Source organism: Sceloporus occidentalis, unplaced genomic scaffold, assembly GCF_023333645.1.
Source record: "Sceloporus occidentalis isolate IW3139 unplaced genomic scaffold, rSceOcc1.0.p SCAF_34, whole genome shotgun sequence".
In the NCBI taxonomy this organism is placed as follows: domain Eukaryota; kingdom Metazoa; phylum Chordata; class Lepidosauria; order Squamata; family Phrynosomatidae; genus Sceloporus; species Sceloporus occidentalis.
Window position 1 is genome coordinate 8,565,725 of NW_028317014.1, and position 26,031 is coordinate 8,591,755.

The 26,031-nt window shown below is 40.2% G+C and overlaps 1 protein-coding gene across 4 annotated transcripts; it reads left to right on the top strand.

The window, feature by feature from the left end:
* Nucleotides 1-511: 511 nt before the first annotated feature.
* On the top strand, nucleotides 512-25,166 carry LOC149298224 (kelch-like protein 13). Of its 4 annotated transcripts, none has more exons than XM_089487745.1 (8): nucleotides 512-601; nucleotides 1,126-1,229; nucleotides 8,981-9,122; nucleotides 11,654-11,786; nucleotides 12,474-12,670; nucleotides 15,505-16,300; nucleotides 21,851-21,964; nucleotides 24,679-25,166. In XM_089487745.1, exons 1-8 carry the CDS (start codon nucleotides 512-514, stop codon nucleotides 25,164-25,166), a joined length of 2,064 nt encoding a protein of 687 aa, XP_089343871.1. The 4 variants fall into 4 exon arrangements, with proteins under 4 accessions (XP_089343871.1, XP_089343869.1, XP_089343872.1 ...); XM_089487743.1 differs by having other exon boundaries at nucleotides 512-595; nucleotides 1,117-1,229; XM_089487746.1 differs by lacking the exon at nucleotides 1,126-1,229 and having other exon boundaries at nucleotides 512-591.
* Nucleotides 25,167-26,031: the final 865 nt, after the last annotated feature.

Sequence of the window (26,031 nt, forward strand, 5' to 3'; positions counted from 1 at the left end):
CAGTCAGTTGTCTCTGGAGGTCGGCGAGCAGAACAGAGATCCGCAGAGTGGTCCCAGATGGACACCTGCATGGCTGGCGTCTCGGTACTTTAGGCAATTTGTGATCTGTTCTGGGGGAGGGGGAGCATGAATTAGATTGTTGATAACGTCCCTACAAGGACTGCTATTAGGAGCACGCTTCTCTGCTGCAGAAGGCTGAGAGCTGTCCCCGAATCCACAGCATGCTAACCATACAAGATTTTGTTCTGCCAGCATGGGGAATCAGACTAGGGAAATAAGAGCCGCCGGCATCTTATCCTTCGCACAGATATACCCCACTTCACCCGTGTGTTTCTCCACTCTAATGAAGGATTAAAAGGACTGTTTTTGTTTTTTTTTATCTCTTCTTTCTTCTGTTTTCTTTCTCCCCCTCCGTAATGGCAGTCTTGCATTGTTTGACCAAAGCTTGCTCCAGAGGAATACAGGCTGCTGAATTAAGGCACTGATCGCTTATTAGCCCTGGCCTAAGGCTATGCTGAGATTTATATCCCATTTGTATTGTTGCAGCTCAAAAGAAGAATGTTCAGAGGATGACAAGTGTATTCTGAGTAGGTACGTTTTATTTCATGCAAATCCCCTCTACCTCCCCCTTTTTAAACGGATAGACTTTAGGCGAGAGCTTTGTCTTGTATGAAAGTACTGCAGTGTCCTTAGCAGAATTACACTAGTGTCAGAAGTGATTCCAGATTCTTTTCATTCAGTGTCCTTTTAGCTGATCACAGATATATCTGCATTGTACAGTTGTGTGCAGTGCAGTTTTTTTTTTTTTTGTTTTTTTGTTTTTTTGTTTTCCCCGTCTCTCTTTCTCCCATTCACTGCAGTCAGTGTTTCCCTAACGAGGTGGCACTATTGTTGAGGTAGAACGATAGACTCATCATATGGCTTTAGGGGACAGGAGGATTTAAAAGGCGATGACTGCCAGCCCCATTTTCCAGATTGGGAGCATCGGTTTGAGGGCATTGGCAGAGTCTTCTGCTTGTTTGCAGGGCAGCAGCATCCACTGCTATGTCAGTAGTGTGTGGGATGGAAGTCTTAGTTGGTAGCCTGTTATGGAAACGCTGTTTACTGTTATTGTAGTACCGTGGTGACAACATGCCATTGAAATGGAAAACGAGCTCTCCTGCTATCTGGAAATTCCCCGTTCCTGTGCTTAAAACATCCAGGTCGTCGCTACTTTCTCCAGCATACATGTAAGTGAGAGACATGAGGCTACCTAAGGTGGGCTTTCCTTCAAGAGAATACCCTCTGTCAAAATGCACCGCTAGCGTTTTGCCAAATACCAGAAACCAATTGTTCAGGCTGTATGCCGATTCGGATTATTGCAAAAGAACAGCTAACCTTTTAATTCTTTCCGTTCATAGCAATTTGCCACTCTTGGCTCGATACGCACGTCTAAGACGTTGCTTGGAATCTCTTTCTCGTTGCAGTTACAGGGTATTCTGTATTGGAAAAAGGTCCAGCCTTAAGATTAGTGATATTTGTAAGTTTCTCTAAACCGTTTGGTGTTTTCAGTTTATTGTGTAAAATAAGAGGTTATCCTAATTTGATATTTATGGTGTTTGGCAAACCATAATTGCTAGTGTTTGAACAATTATGTGTCTGATTTGTGTACCATGCTAGTAATCATTCATAAATCATGTTAACGCATGATTTATCAAATGTGATGAAATTCATGGATCTTGGACCTTTTTAGCCCTGCGTAAGCATGTGTCTGTATACCGTATATAGATATATATTACTGTTTTGTGCTCCCTATGTCTATACGTAGAATCATCTGAACAGTTTTCCATGTCCTGGTATTATTAAATCCTGTATATCATGTATTTCTCACTGTTTTTATTGAATAATGCTCGTCAAGGTTTAGAATGTTCCCTTTTGCCACCGTAGCATTATTCTTGTTCGTGGCTGTAAATGGGCATCGGTAGATGCAGATGACATGAAAACAAGGATCACATGCTATTTCTCCTTTAATCTCGAGTCTTGAGTTACTGTTTTGTGATATCGCATTTCCGTGGCCGCTACAAAAGCCTCGTTCAAAGCTTCCATTCCTAGTTCTCGTTTTTCTGTGGAGTTGGTGAAAGAGTCGTATGTTTGCCTTCCACGCAGCGCATGTCAAGTGATCTCCTTTTGTAACGATTGATTATGTAATTATTTAAATTTATCCAAGCAAAATGCCCCCTATATCGTAAGATCAATAAAAATATACATATGGGCTACCCTGGTTCTTCTTTTTTTTTTTTCGTGTTTTTTTTTTTTTTAATTAACATAAGTGGTCCTAAAGCATACCTTTTGCATAATGAGGAACTCTACAATCGTTATGGCAACCAAAAATTCTAAGGCCATGTTGCTTGGTTTCTGTATCCATGAGAAAACAGGTGTTGAGATGAAAAACTGTAACAAAGGTGGAATATTCCGCAAGCCAAGTGTGGATAGTTCCAACGAGCCCTTTCTGCCGACCTTTCTCACTTCTATTGTCTTCACGATGTATGCTTAAACCGTAGAATTTCTATTATATTAAGGACCGAAAGATAAATCTGTAACCCCTGCATTATACCTAATATTTACAGGGTCACATGGAGGAAATGTACTGTTTCGTTCAAGGTTTGAGTACAGCACCGTTTTGAAAAACCCATGCTTTATTATTTCATCTTTTCTTTGCAGAACCGGATCTATTTTTATGTAACGTAGATTTTTTTTTCCTGTTTTTACAGACATGTCCAGACACTAAATAAAACGTAATGTGATTTAAGATATATAAACTTAATTCTGCCATTTTGGGCTGCTTGTTTTTAATGAAAAAAAGAAAAAAGGGAGGGGGGGGATCAGCAATGCACAGAAAAAGCTATTCCCAATAGAACGTCTTTGGTTAACATTAGATGGGTCTGCGTTGTCTCTGAATGTATGGGGAGTGCCACAAAATGTATGCTTGCTATTTTTAAGACGTTAGGCGCCGTAGTTCACAAATCCTGATGTAAATGGCCCCGTTGGCACCGGCTTTTGATATTTTATACAACTCTGAATGGAGCTCTTCCCCAGCTTTTAAGAAGTTACTTCGTCTCCTAACTCGACACACTTACCAGCTCCCTGCTGCTTATCCCTGATGCCGAACGTGAGGCAGGCAGATGAAAATATTAGCAAACAGGTAACGGTTAACCCCTTAAGGACAATGGGTTTCAAAACAATGTATTGTGAGTCCGTACATGTACGGGCTTTGTCATGAAGGGGATTTTAATAACTATAGGACAACAAAAGTATCCCGGAACAAATTGTATATGTTCATTGTATTGTCCTCATTGCTTTTGTGACGTGGGGAACGCGCCTGTTAGATTGATGTTTCAGATACAGAGAAACGTTGTACTATTTGTCATTACTGTGATGCAGTGGTGTTGGTATGAGAATCGTACAAGTTTGTTGTATTTTGTTTTTTTTGTGAATCGGTCATAATTTATGCAAACAAATTGAACCTTCAACTCTCTCGTTAATTATTTGTGGAGTACCCAGGTGCTACCCGTTCCTCATATCTCCATCAAAACAGGGCCACGGATATATAGCCTTTTTACTATAATACTCCTCATGCAATAGGCTGCTAAATTATAACATTCCATATAAATGTATTTAGTCTGTGATCCTTTCCTCTGATTTCTTCTCCATAATACCAAAAAAATCCTCTATTACTGTTCTGGTTAAGTGAGATCTTCATTACTTAATAATCAAGAGCTATCCAATATGTTTACATTAATTATTAATTATGTTGACACACAAATTGCAATAAGCGCCAGCATGATACTTTCTGCAGAACACTGTAAATCAAGTAAATTTTTTCTGCCTTAATTAAGTTGCCACAAATAAAAACAAACTATAATTAACACCATTAAACAATGTGTTGTAAGGAAGGTCGACTTGTATACCTATAGTTATAGTATATTGCTGGCGGTTCTCTTTGGTCCTGCCCTTTGATGTCACAGCCTGTACTGTGTAGAGCGCTGAAGGTCAAAACTGGTTCTGGGAAGATGGCCACTTTTTTTGCAAAAAATAAATATTACGTCTGTGGATATGAACTTGCTTCCAGTTTGCCATGAAGCCTGGGGTATCCTGTATCCAGCATCTCAGTGCTTCACCTGATCAGACTCCATACTTGAAAGACCAAAATAGCTATTGGCACGATGCTGGTGTTGTAGACATGTAGAGGTTCAGACCAGTCTTTGGAAAACAAAGAACATAATTCATATTAAATATAATTTCTGTATCCAGTGCATGGTTTGATAATACTGTGGAAACGGACTCCCCCATAGTGCCTCCCATATGCTAACCTTGCTAATTAGATCCCTGTCCCGTTATTCACTGCGCATGGGTATTATCAATTGCAAGTGTCATAAAAACAAAGGGGCAACGTGTCATCCTGTGGGGCACAACGCTTCATCTATACATTGTGCCAGGCAACTTACCTGAACATATCGGTTTTAATCGGTATGCTGTCCCATGCATTCGACACGGACATTACGAATATTGCTGGCTGAAGGATTGGGACGCCTCTGCTCGCAGCGGTCGTCCCAGAATGCAATGCTGAAAAAGAATGAAAAGGATTGGGCTTGGCCTGCTTACCCAGCCCCCTGGCAGCTCCTTCAGGTGCGTTTAATATTTGCGATTACCTGATCCGCTTTAATAAGGAACAGTGTAATGGACCCGTCAGATGCGTCCTGCGTGATGGACTGATCTAGTGCGGCTCTCCTTTACGCATTGTCGCTAGGTTTTAAGCATGATCTGATCCAAAGTGCTAACAATCCCGTGCTGGCAATGCAGTCTTATCAGAAGAGGCCTCGCAGATCTCAGGCACATACTAAGAGCTGACCTAATTCCTAGGAGTCAGAAAAGCCCTGCATCTACACAGTTCTAAAGGACTCAAAAAGGTTAGAAGCCTTGTGGATATTATCCAACACCGTGCTGACCTGGCCTCTCAAATACTAGAGCTTCACTGAAACTATAGTTTGAAATAGGTTTGAGGATTCTTAAACCTTTCCTTTACCCTGAGCTTTAAGATTCTGGATGATCTAGAAAATATATATATATATATATATATATATATATTTATTTATAGTATCTGTTATTTATATAGCGCCAACCATTTACGCAGCGCTTAATACAATACATATATTCAAGGGGTATTACAAGAGCAGAATTGACAGACAATATATTAGGTAGAGAGAGCTCGGCTCGCAAGCTTACAATCTATATTGGTGTGAAATGTAACTACATTTTTTCGATTCCCATGTCTGTGGCCTTAATTGACTCAAACAGAAGAGTCTTTACTGTATTATGGATGTATTATGACACAAATGTGCGACAGACTGAATTAACCTTCCTGAGTTTCAAAGGATTCCTGTATGTCCTGTTAATACAGAGCAGCGGAGAGCAGGGAGATTGCCGCTGATGGCAGGGCACAGAGCCGCGTCGTTTGTTCTAGTCTAGTAGACAGTACCGTTGGCTAGATTTTATCACATCTCTATTTCTTCACTGGTGTTTCTGCTGCTGTTGTGCTCTGTCTGGAAATTTGTGCCGCAGATCTCTTCCATTAACTTTTGCGATATCTAAACTAATTATATATATATATATTTATATATATAATATAATATTATAGAAAATGCACCTGAAAGCTGTCAAGGTTTGTTTACATTAACGCTGTTTTACCAATCTCTTGACCACAGGAGCAGAGCCATAACCTTGGTATTCTCTAATGCACGTCTAAACCAGTAGTTCTCCGGTTTGTTTTCTTCCAGTGCTGCCCCAACCATGTTCGTGTACCCATAGCCTTGTTTTGGAGACCGCAAATGCATGACATACATGTAGAAGCCATATTGTGACATCTGTATATATGTCTCTGCTTAGTATAACTAAAGTTGGTGCCTTACAACTTCCTGTTCCAGGTTATTCCACTGTAAGCAAGTCTGAGGAGAAGACGGTTAGAACAGTTATGAACTCTCCCTTAATAAAATAAGTCTGTAACTAATTGTTTTAAATGCATTAGTATATACTTTCACTGATTTATGTACGGTTTCATGTTGATGTATATTATTTTCATGTCAGTAAGGTGATATGAGCTTGGCTAGCAAGGCCTTTGTTTTCTGTCAGTGGACATTTGAATAGTCATGTATGCCTGTCACTTGTATGCATTGTAGTTTGAAAATGTGTTCTAATATATGTTCCTAATTCTGTATATTTTGAAGTTTTACAAAAAATAAATACAAAAATCAAATAAAATGTAAAGTCAGTAAGAATCCAAAGAGTACCCTTGCTTCCTGGGTTTTTATTGAGAAGTTGTTCGCTGTCTGCCAAACCTTGTACTAGCAACACATCGTGAGGGCAGAACAAGCCGTGATAGGAGATTTTGTTTCAGGACTCTACATGGTCCTGGGGTAAGACTGCACGGGCTGGTGACTTCTTGAGAGTCACTCTTACAGCGCCAGAGAAGAGAGCGGCGTAGTTGGATTCTGATTCGTTTCATAGCCCCGCCTAGCAACGCATTTCAAAGAAATTTCTAAATCCATAGAAATTTACTTTTTTTTTTTGTTTTCCATTGCCTCCTATGTTCTAACCCTTTCAGTCAGATGATTATATCTTAAAAGGGCCAGACTGAAATGCAGTTGTTACTCCGTTTTGCTTCTCATCTTAATCTGTAAGACGTACGTTAGCACCATCCGTGTCCTCTTACCCCTTCCATTGTTCCTTCTCTTTTCCCTCTTCTGCATAAAAAATGGCATTATTAGAACCTCAAGGTTATATCAAGGAAATTGCCTGTTATGGGGCTTACGATTTAGCTCCTGAAAGCTTTTTTTCATTACTTTACTAATTAACCATCCATGTGAAAAAAAGTAATCCTATTTTCTCAGCATAATGGTTAATATTCATAGGAATATTGCATTGGCCTGCTACATAAGTCCATATTTTTTAGAAGTATTTTCTTTTTTGGTGTTGTACTAACAACAACGATCATACATCCATAGAGGTTTAGCTTTTTGTGGTATTTTATGTAGATCTCTGTTGTATAAAAAAAAAAAACAAGCTGACTCCTGGATGTGTCTGGCTCCTACCTTTCACATAAATCCAAGGTGTTTTTTTGTTAATTTCTTCTATTTTTGGGGAGTGAAATCAGCGGCGCAAACAATAATTACCTGATTATCCCACTCTCTCTCTGCAATCTAGCTGGCAAAAATGTGGTAAATTAAGCCATAAGTAGACTATTACACTGCCTACACTCGAGGTGTGAGCTAAGGGGAGGATACATTTCTGTTCAAATATACTTTTTTATCATTTTTATGTACAAAAAAAAAGACATGGTAGTTTCTGATAACCCTCGTGTGTTGCAGAAATGTGTTTTGTTAGCACTTGAAATTTTGCAGGCTGACCTTTCCGATAAGTATATTTTATATATCATAATGTTTGGAGTATTTAAACCCAGGAGATGATAAATTCCCTCAGTATCCGCTGCAAGATTCTTCTGTCCTCATTTGTTTGCTGTAGTCCTGATCCCAACAGAAGGACGCTGACTGTTCCCATGTGACATCGGCCATGATTTAGGCTATTTTTAGTCTTCATTTGTGTTAATTCTCAAAGACCTGCATACATATAGATTCATTAGTAAACTATCGCTGCCAATCTGGTTCTAAAGTATGCTTCTCGGTGTAAGCACAGGTAAATGAATAAATGAATGGGTCATTTTGGGTAATGTTTTCACTAAAAGACCAAGTAAAAGCTACGATGAAAGTCGTATTTCATGCGGCTCTCAACCTGTGCTATAGTTTTCACCATTCATTGTCTTTGCTAATTTGTAATCCAAGTTACAGTGATTTGTCTGTCATCGTGTTAATGTTGGAATAGCATCAGATCCAAAACTGGAAATTTAGGATTTTTTTTTTATTTTTTTTTTTACACAATGATTATTATTTATTATTATTATTATTATTATTATTATTTACCCCGCCGGACCCAGACATTAGAATCTCTACATCTGTATTTGGTTACCAGGCTAAGCTGTTATGCGTTAACTTTCCTGTCAGTCCGTTTATTGTAATATGTGTGCATATGGCTATAGATATGTCTGTTTATATGTGTAAATAGATCACGTGTGTTTATGCTATAATGTCATGGAGCCTGAATGTGACGTTATAATGCCGGATGCTGCTCGCCACTCTTTTATTGCATAAAATAAAGAGAATATAGGAAGCTGGGTAGAAAAAGAAAAATAATAATTTAACGTTAATAGAATAAAAATTGTGGGAATGTTGTGTTAAGAAATGAACCTACCATAGCCGATGTTTTAAAAAAAAAAATATTGGCAATAAAAGATGTGCCGTAGCCCTTTAGCTGAAGTGCAGCTGAGCTCCTCTCCCTTTTAGCTGCTCGAGTATTGAGTCATCTTGATATTTGGAACCTTTTTGTTATTTTCTTTAAGTGGCGAGGAAGAGACAAGATACAAAGTACCCCGTGCGTTATGTGTGTTACAAGTGCTGGACTGGGCAGTTTCCCTCTACTAATGCATTGGGCTGCTGTTTAATACATTAAACATGTGAATGCATATATGCCATGTCTTCTGCCGATTCAGGTCTAATATCATTAATGGCAAATGATCAGAAATGGTAGCTTTGAATCATAATCATTTGATCAAAACCGTCTAGTATAATAGGTTAGTAAGTCGTACCTGGTTTGTCTAAGAGAACGGTACCGACACATCCTCGTAAACCCTTATCCTCCTAACTTGAGAACCTCCTCTCCTTGCAGAATCTCTAAATGCTCCTACGCTCTAGGCTATGCTTTTATTATGGATGCTCGAGTGAACGTATTGGGTTCCACTCTGCAGTGTAATACAAATTGGGCTTCTCCTGTGTTATATTAGAAATCCGTTTCATGTAAAAGGCGGTAAACCACTGGTTACCATTTTAATCTGCAGATCATTGGTCGAAGAGGAAGATCCTCATTTGAAAGTCTCTCTTGGGAACAACGATATGGGTGTCTCTGCTCATCTTCAGTCCTCAAAGACCGGAACCACCAGATTTTTCACCAGCAATACTCACAGTTCAGTGGTGTTACAGGTATGAAACTTTTTTCTTTATAGTGTTTTGGAAATCTTTCTTGAGTGATTCCTTTTGTTCTGGATCTGAGATGAAGGAACAGTTGTATGCTTGACGCAGTGTTTTTTCATATTAACACGTTCAAAAGACACCTCCCAAGTGTTGCTCTTTAGGACGATGATCCTTTATTGGGTCTCACAGGCTTCTCTTTCCTCCCTGAGGCAGTAAAGTAAATCCATTTAGAGACAATAAACATCGAGGAAAGTAGAAGTTAAGCTGTCTTTTATTGACTCACAATGTAACATCTATGCAGACCTTACATTTAACACAAATGGGTTTTGCTTGCGTAACTCAAAAGTTGCAAAAACGTTTCTTCCTCTTTGAAAAATGGGTATTCTAATCTAGTCATAATGCCAAAACGGCTACTGGTGGTTACATACTCATACTCATTCACCATTGATTTTCTTCTGCAACTTGGAATTGTGTATTTCCATGAACTGAATCCTTGTGTAGCAACACAATAAGAACATAAACAAACCATCACCTAAAAACCCAATTTAACCCAATGAAAGTTGTGTTTCCGCTTAACTGGCCTCTAGGCATATAGATATAAACTATGCATACATAGTCCTATTGGGACTGCCTAGGCCAAACACTGCATTGTCATATCCAACGAGACAAGCATATTTATTAGGGCTGCAACTAACGATTATTTTCATAATCGATTAGTTGGCCGATTATTTTTTCGATTAATCGGATAAAAAAATGAATGTACATTTTTCATTTATTTAAAATAATTTAATAAACAAATGATGTTAAATACAAACAGCAAAATAAAAAAAAAAAACTGATAAAATGCATTTCTTGTCTTTATTTCCCAACCAGCCCCCCCAATTTATGCACATTTGAGCCCAGGCTTGCCACGCTGCCTCCCAGACATGCCACTCCACACTGCCTCCCACATATACCACTCCACGCTGCCTCCCACATATGCCACTCCACGCTGCCTCCCACATATGCCACTCCACGCTGCCTCCCACATATGCCACGCTGCCTCCCACATATGCCACGCTGCCTCCCACATATGCCACGCTGCCTCCCACATATGCCACGCTGCCTCCCACATATGCCACGCTGCCTCCCACATATGCCACGCTGCCTCCCACATATGCCACGCTGCCTCCCACATATGCCACGCTGCCTCCCACATATGCCACGCTGCCTCCCACATATGCCACGCTGCCTCCCACATATGCCACGCTGCCTCCCACATATTCCACTCCACGCTGCCTTCCACATATTCCACTCCACGCTGCCTTCCACATATTCCACTCCACGCTGCCTCTCACATATTCCACTCCACTCTACCCCCACATATGCCACTGTGCCTGATACGCCTTATACCCCCTGATACACCACTCCATCCTCCCCAGACATGCCACACTGCCTCCCAGACATGCCACGCTGCCCTCCCCACATATGCCTTATATATCGTATATGCCTTATACCCCCAGATATGTCTCTCCATCCTCCCCAGATATGCCTTATACCCCCCAGATACCTCATAGTCCCCTCAGAGTCACAGACCTGTTCGCATCACACTGACACCATACTTTTATAAATAAGTACTGGGTTAATCTTCACTGCCCCCAGGATTTAGATTCCCCTTAGTCTGCCCCCCTTTACCTCTAACTGCGCCTTAAGTTAACTTTATTAAATTAACCCTCAGTCCTCCTCATTAAATTAACACTAAACACCCCATTAACCATAACTACCCCTAAATTAACTCTAAATACCCCATCAAACACAACTACCCCTAAATTAACTCTAAATACCCCATCAAACACAACTACCCTAAATTAACCCTAAAGACCCCCATCAACCACAACAGCCCCTAAATTAACCCTAAACACCCCATTAACCACAACTGCCTCAAATTAACCCCAAACACCCCATTAACCACAGCTGCTCCTATATTAACCCTAAACACCCCATTAACCATAGCTGCCCCTAAATTAACCCTAAACACCCCATTAACCATAGCTGCCCCTAAACACCCCATTAACCATAACGTCCCCTAAATTAACCCTAAACACCCCATTAACCATAACTGCCCCTAAATTAACCCCCACCTCCCCTAACTTTCAGCAGCCCAAATATTAATTTTATACTTAGTTAGATGAGTGTCACAGCCATGTGGTTCTGGCCTTCTGGGAGAAGGAAGGGGGCGGGGCCAGTTGTCACAGTGATTACAGGGAGGGGCTGGTAAGTAGGAGCTGCTGCTGTGAGTCACTGAAACGGTTTATATAATGAGGGGTATTTTTCAGAGCAAAAACCCTCATTTTATAATCGATAAAAATCGATTCAACTAATCGATAATGAAATTCGTTGGCAACGATTTTCATTATCGATTATTATCGATTTTATCGATTAGTTGTTGCAGCCCTAATATTTATATAGTTTTATTAGTGCATAAACTAGTAATTTTGTTTTTTCAGGAAAAACAATATGTAATAAGAAATCCTGGGTTTTTTTTTCCCCCTCATCCATAGGGCTTTGACCAGTTAAGAATTGAGGGTTTACTCTGTGATGTGACACTTGTACCGGGGGATGGGGATGAGATATTTCCAGTTCATCGAGCTATGATGGCCTCCTCAAGTGACTACTTCAAAGCCATGTTCACAGGTAAAACGATTCATGCACGGTGTTTGTTTAATAAGGTAAAACCCTAAATATTTAATATATATAATTTTTTTTCTAGCCCCTAAAATATATATATATATTTTTTTTTTATTTTTTTTTAATTAAAGCGACATTAAACTTAAAAATATCCCCAGCTTCACTGAAATATGCCAAAATATTTTTCAAAGTTCAGGCATTATTTCTAGAGTCTGAGTTCTTTGATTTACGGGGCCTGGCTCCATCAGATCACACCCCGCTCCCAATTATAAATACTTATTTGTTTGAAAATTTACATGTAAAGGAAGTTAGTATTTTTTGTTGAGTGGCGTCTCGTGCATTACCAACCTCTGCAATACCCCTAACGATATCTGGAAATGTACTTTAGGTAAACTTAATATTGCATGAGACTTTCTTATAGCTTGCATTCCGTTCACAAATGTGGTGTTGACAGAATAAATATATCTGCCAGTGTTTTTAATGTTTACTGACACTTTGGTTTGATGGGCACCTGTTTGTTAGCAGAATGCCATGTATGTAAGATATATAGGTGGCATTGAGTGTCCTACGAAACACCTTTGTGATACAGTAAAATGCACTATATAGTTAAACGTGTTGTTGAACAAAGGTTTAATGTAAAACTGTTAATGCATTGTAAGGATAATTAAAAATGTAGACTACTTTCTTCTCTAGGTGGAATGAAGGAACAAGACTTAATGTGCATTAAATTACATGGCGTGAACAAAATTGGATTAAAAAAAATTATTGATTTCATATACACTTCAAAACTTTCCCTGAACATGGATAATCTTCAAGATACGCTGGAAGCTGCTAGTTTTTTACAGATACTGCCAGTTTTGGACTTCTGCAAAGTGTTTCTTATATCAGGGGTAAGAGTGTAAACCAATTTAACAACTTCTTGACTTAATCTGTCTAGAAAATGTATGAAGTGCTATGGATAGGAAAAGTCAGTGTTTGAGGGATTTAACAAACACGCTACATTCTTCCTAGCCTCTAATGCTTGACAGCGGCACAATAAGTAACTGATTGTCTGGGTTTCATACGTTGTGGTGTGACTACTTGATTGTAAGAATTTTGGGGTTGCATCATACTCGTTTTGTTTTAATATTTCTCTTAGCTGTACCTTAAATGTAGATTAAAATAATGGTTATCTTTAATGTTTAAAGATGTTTAAATGTTTTAATCTAACACAATATCGCCCTTTTAGCAGGGATAATGCCTAGATATCGCATATTATATTTCGTCCATTTTGTTCGGTGTATCAAGGTCTGAGTATAAGACTACGATCCAGATCCCCCGCAGCGCTGCAGGGGACCTGGATCCTCCTCTTTGGCAGCTGGAGAACACCTGCGCAATGCGAACAGACAACCTCCGCTGTTGCTCTGCACTTCCACTAGGGCTTCTATGACATGACTTTTCCGGTGCTCCATCATAGAAGCCCCAGCCGGCAGCAGCAGGGGTTGTGTATTAAGATTGATTCACCATCTAGTCTGTTACGTGTTGTTTTCCTATTCCCTTCACCTCTGTTGTGTATTTGGCATTGTTGAATGTGTTATGTTAGTCTGGTGCCAGTGTTGACTGTGTGATCCCTTGCTAGTATGTTGTGTTAATTATGTTAATCCTTTCCTGTTCCCTGTGTAAGCCAACTCAGTTCCTCCTTATATAAACCATGTGCTGTCACATAAAGTGTTCTCTTGAATCCAGGCTGGTGTGTGTTGTGACTGGTGCTAAGGTCTTCTGGGAGATCTCTTTCCGTCTGATCTAGAAATAACGTGTGTGTGTGTACATATAGATTTATAGAATATAAATATCCCACACATTTATATAGCGTCACCAGGTTCTGAAGTGCAGCATAAGGAGTGGAAGAGGCCTCCTTTATTGAGTTTTAATCTGTGTTGCGGAAGATGTTGGGTATAAACGTAACATGTGTACACGTTATTCCAGTTCATTACTGGTTTGTTAGACAGTTCTTCTAATATCCCATCTCCAGTCTCACTGGAAGCAAGATGGCATCACTCATCAGGAAGGTGCAGCTTGCAGACCGTTATCCCGCACGTCCCTACACATAAGTGAATAGTGAAGGCTATTTCCCAGCCTTTAACGTGTATTTTTGGCATTTGGTGGTCTGCATTTTTTTTTTATTTTTTTTTTAGGTGGATGAGGCGAAGGACCCATCCTTATCCCACATGGAGATTAAAATTATTTGATGCCCCTTATAGATACACAGCCTTTTATCCCCTTTGTATTTGTTCTTTTCTGCATTATTCCCACCTTATTCTCTTCTGAATCATTCATCACTGTGAGAGGTTCGTCCCGCTGTGAAAATGATAGCCTTTTCTATTACAAAGATACTCTTGATTAAATCCTGTTTAATAGATGCAGAAAAGCCTCTAGCTGCCGCAGAGGGCAAAGAAAATGTAAATACTTGCATGCAATTAATATGCAAGCCCGAAACAGAGAGAGGATTAATTAGGCTTGCATAATAATTTGACATGTTTTCTCTCATTAATTATGGTAACAATGTAATGGTAATCCATTTTCTTATGTTTGTGAAGTAAATGTGTTTTTTCCGGAATGTATACAGTAGGTTTTAGTGAAATAAGTGTGTTTGGTTTGGGCTCCACGTTCATATAACGTCTTGGTACTTGGGTGGCTGTTGGTACCGCGTTGCCTTCCTGCCTTCTAAAAAAGGGTTAATTTTTACAGGCATGTTGGTCATATTTTGACTCTTGCTAGATGTTGTGCATGCCTTTCTCCTGGAGACATTAATGACTACGGTGACACGGTCCGTTGAGTGCCTCTTATAGACGTGCGTTCAGTTGGGCGCTGAATTCATTCGCTCGTTCCTTTGTGTGTTTTGACTTGTTGGAATCTTGGAGATAAGACTACCGCTAAACATGCGAACGCCGAACATCTCATTTAGTCCTCCATTCTTCTGAATTGATTTTGTAGCAAAATGAAAAAGTTAATCAATGTCTTTTAACAAAAAAAGAAGATTGTTGTACACAATGTCGCGGTTTAGATTATCGTGATATCCAGTATAGCTGCCTCAGTAGTGATTAAAAACCCAACTATCGTGCAAGAACCCAGTCTGCGGACGGCGTCATCTTTGTAACGGCCAGTTTCCAGCACTTTGTACGAGAGACTCATCGGAGAGGCGGCTTCCTGGCTTTCTAAAAGTCGGTTTGGGTGCTTCACCTCGATTCATCCATCGGCAGATATCACTTAGCCATTCCCAACAGAATATTCTTCCATCACGTGGCTTTGGGTGGATGAACAAACCTTTCTGTCCTTTATTCTGTTGAATATAATTTCTCTTAGACCTCTATAAGAAGAATGGTTTAATTGTATGAACAAGGTCAAAACAGAAGGGATGCCATTTTATTATTTTAAAGAACTGGACTGTCACCCGGCCTCAATAAGTGTCCAGGAAGAGAATGTGGCAAAAATGGTAGAACACGTCTGGATACATTTTTATAAAGACATGATATCGTGCACATCAAAGTCTTCATGGTTAGAGGTTAAATGCAAGCTTGTTTTAAAAAAATATTTAGAAATATTTAGAAGTTCCAATCATGATGTCTGTAATTGAGATGCCTCTTAATGTTCTGTGTAAACGTTAAACAGAATGAAACCATTATAAATCACATGGAAAATGTTTCTTCCAATTGGATATTTATAGGCTTCTCGTTATATTTTTTAGGTAACGTTGGAAAATTGTGTTGAAGTTGGACGGATTGCAAATACTTACAATCTCACTGAAGTTGATAAATATGTAAATAACTTTATCTTGAAGAACTTCCCTCCGTTATTAACTACTGGGGAGTTTGTGAAACTCCCGTTCGATCGTCTCGCCTTTGTCCTCTCCAGCAATAGCCTTAAGCACTGTTCTGAGCTGGAACTCTTTAAGGCGGCCTGCCGATGGCTACGATACGAAGACTCTCGGATGGAATATGCTGCAAAGATAATGAAGAACATCAGATTTCCTCTGATGACGCCACAAGACCTTATAAACCACGTCCAGACTGTGGATTTCATGAGGACTGACAATACTTGTGTAAACCTACTTTTAGAAGCTAGCAATTACCAAATGATGCCATACATGCAACCTGTTATGCAGTCTGAAAGAACTGCCATCCGCTCGGACAGCACCCATTTGGTTACTCTTGGGGGGGTTTTGCGACAGCAGCTGGTTGTTAGCAAGGAGTTGCGCATGTACGACGAGAAGGGGCACGAATGGAAAGCCTTAGCTCCTATGGATGCTCCCAGATATCAGCATGGAATTGCCGTCATTGGAAACTTTCTGTATGTAGTCGGTGGCCAAAGCAATTACGACACAAAAGGTAAAACCGCAGTGGACACGGTCTTCAGGTTCGATCCTCGTTACAATAAATGGATGCAAGTGGCCTCTCTGAACGAAAAGCGGACCTTTTTCCACCTAAGTGCCCTCAAAGGTCATCTGTATGCAGTCGGTGGTCGCAATGCAGCTGGCGAGCTCGGTAAGAATCTTTCCCCGCTGTCATTGATCCTTCATAAACATTATTCCGTATAGCAATGGAAAATCTCGGCTTTCCAACTAATAATATTAATAATAAATGTTTTATGAAGTGAATATATGCAGAATATGCAAATCCCGTGTTAAATATGGTGCAATATACCTGAACCTGTAATAATTAGGCTGTTCGGCCGCTGTGATATCCGTATACTTAGAACTTTAGACAAAGCGGAGAATGCTTTATAATCTCAGATAAATTGTAAGGAAATGAAGATGGGGCTGCGTTTAACCTATATTCTTTCTGTGTTTCTCTCTCTCTCTATATATATATATATATATATATATATATATATATATATATATTTTATTCTCTGTGTTTCTGTATATATTCTTTAATCTCTCTGTGTTTTTATATATTTTTTAATCTCTCTGTGTTTCTGTATGCCGGAGTTAATTTTGTTTTAGACATTTTTATGCATGAAGGTAATTTGACTAATTGTGTAGTGTTCCTGTCGTGTTTTGTAATTATGACTAATTTATAGGCGTTTTGGCAGAGCTTTCTAAAATAGCTTTCGTGTTTTCTTTTTCTTTACGTGGGAATATATTTAGTCACCTCCTAGTGTTTTTTTTTTGTGCGTCTGCTGTGAGGGTGTGATGTAGCCTCACGCTATGCAGTCAAGACAATCTGCCGCTTCGAGATCACCATATGTGTGGCGCCTTTAAATGTTTGTGGCGCCTGACTACAGAATCGCCCCTATTAGGGCTGCAACAACTAATCGATAAAATCGATAATAATCGATAATGAAATTCGTTGCCAACGAATTTCATTATCGATTAGTTGAATCGATTATTATTGATTATAAAATGAGGGTTTTTTCAGAGCTCTGAAAAATACCCCTCATTATATAATCCGTTTAGTCTGACTCACAGCAGCAGCTCCTACTTACCAGCCCCTCCCTGTAATCACTGTGACAACTGGCCCCGCCCCCTTCCTTCTCCCAGAAGGCCAGAACCACATGGCTGTGACACTCATCTAACTGTGAGTATAAAATTAATATTTGGGCTACTGAAAGTTAGGGGAGGTGGGGGTTAATTTAGGGGCAGTTATGGTTAATGGGGTGTTTAGGGGCAGCTGTGGTTAATAGGGTGTTTGGGGTTAATTTGAGGCAGTTGTGGTTAATGGTATGTTTAGGGTTAATTTAGGGGCTGTTGTGGTTAATGGGGTGTTTAGGGTTAATTTAGGGGCAGTTATGGTTAATGGGGTGTTTAGGGTTAATTTAGGGTAGTTGTTTTGATGGGGTATTTAGAGTTAATTTAGGGGTAGTTATGGTTAATGGGGTGTTTAGGGTTAATTTAATGATGAGGACTGAGGGTTAATTTGATTAATTTAATAAAGTTAACTTAAGGTGCAGTTAGAGATAAAGGGGGGCCAAACTAAGGGGAATCTAAATCCTGGGGGCAGTGAAGATTAACCCAGTACTTATTTAAAAAAGTATGGTGTCAGTGTGCTGTGAACGGGTCTGTGACTCTATGAGGGGACTATGAGATATCTGGGGGGTATAAGGCATATCAGGGGAGGACGGAGTGACATATCTGGGGGTATAAGGCATATACATTATATAAGGCATATGTGGGGAGGGCAGTGTGGCATGTCTGGGGAGGACGGAGTGGTGTATCAGGGTGTATAAGGCATATCTGGGGCCACAGTGGCATATCTGGGGGTAGACTGGAGTGGCATATGTGGGGAGGTAGTGTGGCATGTCTGGGGAGGATGGAGTGGTGTATCAGGGGGTATAAGGCGTATCAGGCACAGTGGCATATGTGGGGGTGGAGTGGTATATGTGGGAGGCAGCATGGAGTGGCATATGTGGGAGGCAGCGTGGAGTGGCAGATGTGGGAGGCAGCGTGGAATGGCATATGTGGGAGGCAGCGTGGAGTGGTATATGTGGGGGGCAGCGTGGAGTGGTATGTGTGGGGGGCAGCGTGGCAAGCCTGGGCTCAAATGTGCATAAATTGGGGGGGCTGGTTGGGAAATAAAGACAAGAAATTTATTTTATCAAAGTTTTTTTTTATTCTGCTGTTTGTATTTACCATCATTTGTTTATTAAATTATTTTAAATAAATGAAAAATTTACATTCATTTTTTTTATCCGATTAATCGATTAATCGAAAAAATAATCGGCCAACTAATCGATTATGAAAATAATCGTTAGTTGCAGCCCTAGCCCCTATGCATTTATCCCGCACCCCAGCTGGCCCCCCCCCCCCCGCGTGTGACATGTTCAGCTCCGGTGATGGGATCGCTTTACTGCTGTCGGACAACAGGGGAGGAGGGCAGCTTCAGAGCTGCAACTTCTACCCCAGCCTTGAGTTTAATTTTTATGTGTAGTACCGTACAAAAGTACTTTAATACGCTTTCTTCAAGTGCATACGGTGAACATGCCGCGCAGAATTGGGTTATTTAGATGAGTTTTAAAGGTTAGGCTGGTTGCCTCTATTGTCTGTTATGATACAATGGGCTATTAAAGGGGCTGTTCCACCTAATCTGCTGATTTATTTCTTTTAAATGTATTTACAATTCCCAGTATTGATGAATGTCCAAACCCAATCCTACTAATTCTTTAATGATGTGAAGGAACTCTTGCCGCGTGAAGTGCAAGGTCTAAGGTTTACTTGTTTGAGATATTCTAGAGTGCAATGAATGTTTTAAGTGGAACTTCATTTTTAAATAATATGATTTTAATTTGATGTTAAAAGGCATCTCCCCTTTTTAAGGAGGGAAAGAGGACATTAAATATAACGTCAGAAGGTTTTCTGGCCTCCAGGTGGCACTTTAATTTATTACTTATGTTAATAAGTCACACTCTTGCAGTAATAAGGATATGCCGGTAAATGTTACAGGGAATATTTTATATATTTCTTTATTTTTGTAGGCAGTGGCAAGCACTTTTACTTCTTCGGTGTTCCAGGTTTAGCTCGATGTAAAGCTGAATTTAATATAAATTGCAAATGTCCTTGAGGTTTATGCTGTGAGTGTAGCTTGTTTTTCTATATTCAGCCATCGTCTGTTCCATAGAATATGAGTCAGTGATACAATCATGTAAACAATGATAAAAACTCAGACTATTATGGTCCCCAAATGGTTATCTGCCATCGAGTCAATGTTTCTGTGTATTGTGGGTTAAGACATCGTTTTTAAGACAAAGTGTTTTAAAACGTTCGTGGTTATGGTGAGGAGCAGCAGACATTTAATCCAGGCTGTGGTATACTTTATACATGTTTCTGCCCTCAGGGAGCATGCAGTCTGAGTTTTTTTCATAATGTAGTTTTAGCTCACGGGCCGCCAGCAGTTCTCAATTCAGGGGTTAATCGGTTGTTTTCTGGTATTAAGTCGCCTCCGTGCTGCAAGCCCTGTGCTTCTGGCAGCCTTATGTAGAAGACTGTAAACTATTCTGACATTTAGCAGAACAATGATCTTCGCGGCTTGACATGTATATAGAATGGAACATATCAAGGGAATCATTAACATGTATGTAGCATGCCAAGAGTTAGCATGGGATAGGCATATATCAAAGACAAGACTGATTACGGTCTGAATCTTACAGCACAAAACCAACAGACGGGTTAGATGGGCCCAATGGTCCTCATCTACCATCAAAGTCTGTTTCTATACATGAAGATTCGTGTGAAATGACACAGTGGCTGTGCGGGCTGCAGCATGTTGGGAATTGACCAGTCCTTTCTAAGGCTCTGTGTTGAGCCCGACCACAACATCCCATCAAATCCATGTAGCTTTTTGCCATGAGTTGACCCGCTCTCAATGTATTCATCTTCCAGTAATACAAACGATGCCCTCCTCACACTCCCCATCCGTTTCCTAACAGTGTATTTATTTAGAAATGTATTTAAAATGCTAAAACCAAATCTTATTCCACTATTTAAAGTTGTAAAATAAACGTTGGTGCCTCAATGAGTGATAAAACCGCACGGAAAGTCTGATTTTATGGAAGCTGCTGATGTTTAGAAGAGAAATCTAAACCGCCCTGTAAATGTGTGCTTATGAGGACTGTAAAAGCTTCTAATTAGCGATGATATGTTTCGGTGTAACTCATCTGTGCCCCGTTGTGTTGTAAAAGCTCGTCTGCAGGTCCTTCTGCGTTCCGTCATCCTCCGTCCCAAATACCTTCTGTCTGTTGGCTTTGGGAGACTCAAACAATGCTGCGGGAAGACCTAAAGGATTTGGTCCGAACGATGTATCCGAGATGATTAGCTTTTATTGCTTGTGTGATCCTCGGAGTGCGTTTTATATCACGTGGACTTTTGTTTATTACAGTGTTACTCGCTAAGCTCCAAATATCCATTATTTGCAGTTTTTGCACTGCAGAGCAGGCGAGTTGCCATTTATCAGTCTGCAGAACATCTAATTGTCTCATGACATGGATGTAGACCGACGTACACCGGGATGTTTAACCCGAAGAAAGCTTGCTGGAAGATTTGGGTGATTCAAAGAACAAACTGACGTTCGGGTCCTTCTTGATCACGTGTTGTTGGCAATGCTCCCCACTAAACACAAAGCATGCTGGGAGTGTTAACTATTTCTATATCCATTAGTCCACAGCTACAGCGGATCTGTCCGTTTCCCAAATCATGCGTTTTACCGTTCAGTAAAACTAATGTTAGAAGATTAAAACCCGTATTATAAGATGGGAAGAGTCCTCTTAACTGCCTGTTGAATATTAGCGCCTTCTTTCTCCCTCATTAAACTTTTAGCGCAATTTGTTCCGAAAAACCAACTTGGAAGCCGTTGTCAGTCAGTTTGGGTGACTTTTCTGGCTCAAATACTGCGATTCTTTATTTATCATTAGTCACAGTGTCTGGCTGTATGATTAAGACTGAGCCATTCTACTGTTTACTGCCGGCAGTATGATATGGAGTCAGGGTGTTTGTCTAGTGAATGGGGGTAAGATAGCAGAGTAGCTGCCGGAAACATTACAAAATGCAAAGACTAGACTGCTTTTAAAAAGGGGAATCAGCACAACGTTTTTGAAAATGTGAAACTGGTATTTGATAATCCAATACTAGAATAAAAAGAAATGGGGATGGTTCTCCTTTTAAGTTTATGCCTCCGTGTTATAATTCGCTGCTCCCCTTCGGTAGAAGCCAATCTTTCATAGTCTGTTAGCTCCTCATACGCAGTGATCAGTGTAGGGGCTTCTTTACTGTATGTTAAGATGACCCCTAACCTAATTTAAACCAGCTAATAAGACTGGATAAACGTGTATATATATATGTTTGTGTAATTTTGCCCACCTCTATTTTCTGGATACATATATATTCTGGGCCGTTATTATTCCCCTTAATGTAGATGTACTGTGGTTTGCTGAAGAGGGGTACGTGATCAAGTGGATGTTAGCCGACTACTTAGGTTCCTTGTCACTTTATGCCACTTTATTTCTATGTTTGAGTGAGAGAGACGACGATGTAAGTATGCGATTGCTAAATGTAAAGTGCTTTGTCTCTTTTGTGTTAATTGTATTCATGTTCTTCCTTTCAGCCACTGTAGAATGTTACAATCCTAGAACCAACGAGTGGAGTTATGTTGCGAAGATGAGCGAACCGCACTATGGACACGCTGGGACGGTGTTTGGTGGACTCATGTACATTTCCGGTAGGAGACCATTAACACAAGCATGGTTTGCTGCATTGTCCTGGATGGAGTCAAAAAAGTGCTGTTTGGTTTGTAACTCGCTGTGTGCTCGCTTACATCACTTCAGCGAATGACTCCGTTTTAGAAGAATGAAGTTTTATGCCATATACATAATGTAGTGTGTTAGGAAACTGGTTATTTCTGAGTTAAAGGGAATGTGCTGAACCCAACACTGAACAGTCATGCCTTCCAAAAATTGGAACCTAATCCCTTACATAATTATTTGTGTTGTTGCTAGGCAACAGGTCTCCCATAGAGTGGTTTGTATCTGTGAAATTACTGACACAAAAGGGTTATTGATATTGACTTGTATGAGAAGCTCTTGGCTGCCATTGGCAAGCTCATTGATATTTTAGTGGGCTGACGAGGGGAGACCCCTGTAGCGGAGGCTTCATTAACATTCAGTTTGAGGAGCAGGGCGTAGCTCCGGTGAAATCCTTATTTGATGACCTGGCTTATAAATGAAGTCGCTGATAATAGACCTTTCCAGGCAAGACTGTAACAGTAGACTTATATTGTAATGAAGTTCATAAAATTTTTTATTTTAGCCATAGCAGTTGGCTTTGATTGAAGTGCACTGAATTCCAGGTCTGTGTAGACGGTCCCGTATGTAGGGATTTATTATCCAGCGTAGTTGAAGACGTCCCCCGTTGAATGTAATGCGCAGTTTTGCTTCCAGATTACATTAACAAAGGACGTGTAAGTGGTCCTTGTTTGTGTCGAGCTGGGATGCTCATCACAGGAAGAATGTTCTTCTCACAATGAGAAAGTCAATAGACCACAGCTGCAGCTGTCCGGCCGTCTTCATCACAGCCTAATCGCAGTGAGATGGATGCCCTTCCTGTGATCAGCGCTCCCTTCCTGAGAGAGAGTGAACGGGATTTCTGTTCTGCCTTCGCTCCGTCACAGATATTCTCTTGTTAATTTGTTTTATGCTCTGAAAACGTAATCCCTCTGAATGATTTCCTTTATAGTCACTGAACTGAAATAATTTGCTCTTTATTTAGGCTCTTCTTTGTTTTTGCCGTGTCTCTCTTATTTCATTAGCCACCTATTTCTATTAATATCGATTCTGACCGACTCTCCTTTTTTTTGGCCATTAAATGTTCTGGAAATATTAGCCACAAATGGGTCTCGAGGAATATGCAAAATCCAGGCAGACTGCAAACAGGAAAGCAAGCATAGGATCTTTTTTTAAAGGGGGACCCCTATAGAATGCATATCTCAGCACCTCAATATACATTTGGCCAAAACAAATAAAATAAAGCACTTGCCCAACACAAGAAAGGGCTGTCCTCTTTTTCCATTTCCCGACGGTTCTTTCCACTGATTGGCTGCTTGAAGCTTTCAGTCAGTGGTAAGAAAGTGTTCCCATTAAAATCAATGGAAGGCCGTACATACGCATAGGGGTCTGAATGGAATCTTCCCACAGAGTATATCGCTTGATGTAAGGTATGTCCGGATGAACACATCTGCAAGATATTCAGGAGGGGGTGTAGAAAGCTACAAATGCATTGGGGGGGGGGGTATTTGCGGAATCTGGAAAATGAATGTGAAAATGCGGTGAGTATTCTGCTCCTTCGATTGTGATGTGACGGGCTGCAGCGTGATCGGCTGTACTGCGCATGCAGAGGCTTTGGGCACGGTGGCATACAAGCCTGCCAGCTGCCTTAAGTACCATCAAATGAACAATGGCGGGTCCAAGCTACTGCAGAAGGGAGATGTTTTTCACAGTGAACATAGAGAAACAACTAAAGAAAATCCCCTTTGATGTGACTGCTGCTACCCGTGGTACATGCCATGCAATCCTATACACCGTCACACAGTTATTAACCTCTTCCTAGGCTCTTTGTGTGCTCTTTAAGGCAAGCATTGCCCCAGCTCTTTCCAAAATACTTCTCATAAAATATATTTTAAAATGCAATAGCACCTTTTGTGAAGAATGAGACATTAAATACCTAGTTTGTGGATTGACTGTCTTGCCTTTTGATGTGAGTATGTATGTAATTTATGTATGTAGGTCAGGAAATTTCCGCTCATTTCCGAGAGCTGCACGTTGCCCTGATGTGCGGAAACTCCTCCGGTGCTCTGCTGGCTTGGGTTGCCAATTTTGTTTTGGACCTGGGCAGATGTATATAGTCCATAGGAACATTACCTGAACGTGCACAATACATGTAAGCTGTATTATCACGGTTAGCTTGGAATCTTTTAGGATATATTTGGGAAAAGAACATTAAAAGAAAAACAATCTCAAAGAGGAAACCATTGAGGACACGTATAGTTCATTATACATTAGCTGTAACCGAAACATCTGGTTGCTTCCAGTCACCTTAATAACCGCTCTAGAATGTATTTTCTTCTTACTAGTTAGAAATCTAGAAGCCCTTAAATTATTTTCCCCTATATCGGCAGGTATAACTTTTTTATTAGTGCTGTGAGAGACGTATTTAAAACACAGCCGAGCGTCGGGTCAGAGAAGGAGGCTGCTGCCTTTGTGCACGACGGTCGCCTGTCTTTACGTTTGAGATTCGGCAAAGCTCTGATCCGAGTGTCGTTTCCTTGTCTTTGGCGTATTCCGTGTTGTGTAGCTCTTTCCTCGTCGCTAGTGTGACGCAAATAATTTCCAGGCTATCAACTGAAATAGATCTAATTCTGATTCTTCTTTCTCCGCCTAGGTGGAATTACACATGACACCTTCCAGAAGGAATTGATGTGCTTTGACCCAGACACTGACAAATGGACTCAGAAAGCACCGATGACCACAGTCCGAGGGCTACATTGCATGTGCACCGTCGGAGACAAACTGTATGTCATTGGTGGCAATCACTTCCGAGGGACTAGCGATTACGACGACGTTCTCAGCTGTGAGTACTACTCTCCATCTTTGGATCAATGGACACCTATCGCTGCAATGTTACGGGGACAAAGCGACGTCGGGGTAGCGGTTTTCGAAAACAAGATTTACGTGGTTGGAGGATATTCTTGGAATAACAGGTGTATGGTTGAAATAGTCCAGAAGTATGATCCTGAGAAAGATGAATGGCACAAAGTGTTTGATCTGCCAGAGTCCCTCGGGGGCATCAGAGCTTGCACTCTTACCGTTTTTCCACCAGACGATAACAGCTGTTCGCCTTCTCGGGAATCTCCTTTATCAGCACCTTGAAGACTGTAATATCTTTGCACTGTATTATGGATTTTTTTTTTCCCCAGTAGTATGCGATAAGCTTGACCAACTGGAATTGGCAAACCTACTTAGGGAAAGACTATCATTTTATTTATACTATCCATTTGGCTTGGGATATTTATCGAAAATGTTAATTATATTTAAAACGGTCAAATGTTTAGCGAAACACTCCGTAGCCTGTCAGAGATTTCGATGAGGTACGTCTGCAACGTGAGAAATGAACGCTCTTGGTTTAAACCCAAATAGAAATGGGTAACGTGGCTGTAATATTATTGAAATCATATGATGATAATTTCATGTTTTTTTCAAATATACAAACATATTGGTTTTCGGTTTTAATATTTAAAAAGTTATTCTGCCATGAAATGTCTGCTGTCATATCTACTTAAATACTCCCTAAAATATACTTTATTGGAAATATCTGAAACAGAACCCTTAAAAAATCAAAAGGAAAGAGTTAGTTGTTCCATGGTTTAGCTGCACCGATGAATTAATTTCAGGTACTGCATTACCCTCCTTGATAAGTACCTTTTTTTAATTTTTTATTTTGCATTTTTAGATTCATCTTTTTTCCTTTTTTCTTTTTTTGAAGCAGAAAAAAAATCAGCTCGGAATGGTTTCCCTTTACTGAATTAGATAAGGGCTGGACGTGACACGGGACAAAAGTAATTCACGAGACCAAGGATTATATTTGCGTCTCTGGCTTACTCCCTTTTATTTCTTTCATGTTGAAACAACCCGCGTATCATTTTGTTCAATGTACAGTCTTGATTGAGGTTATTTAGCACAAAATGCAGCTTGGGGCTGGAAAGCTGCTTTTGCTCAGTGGACTCCCATGTTTTAT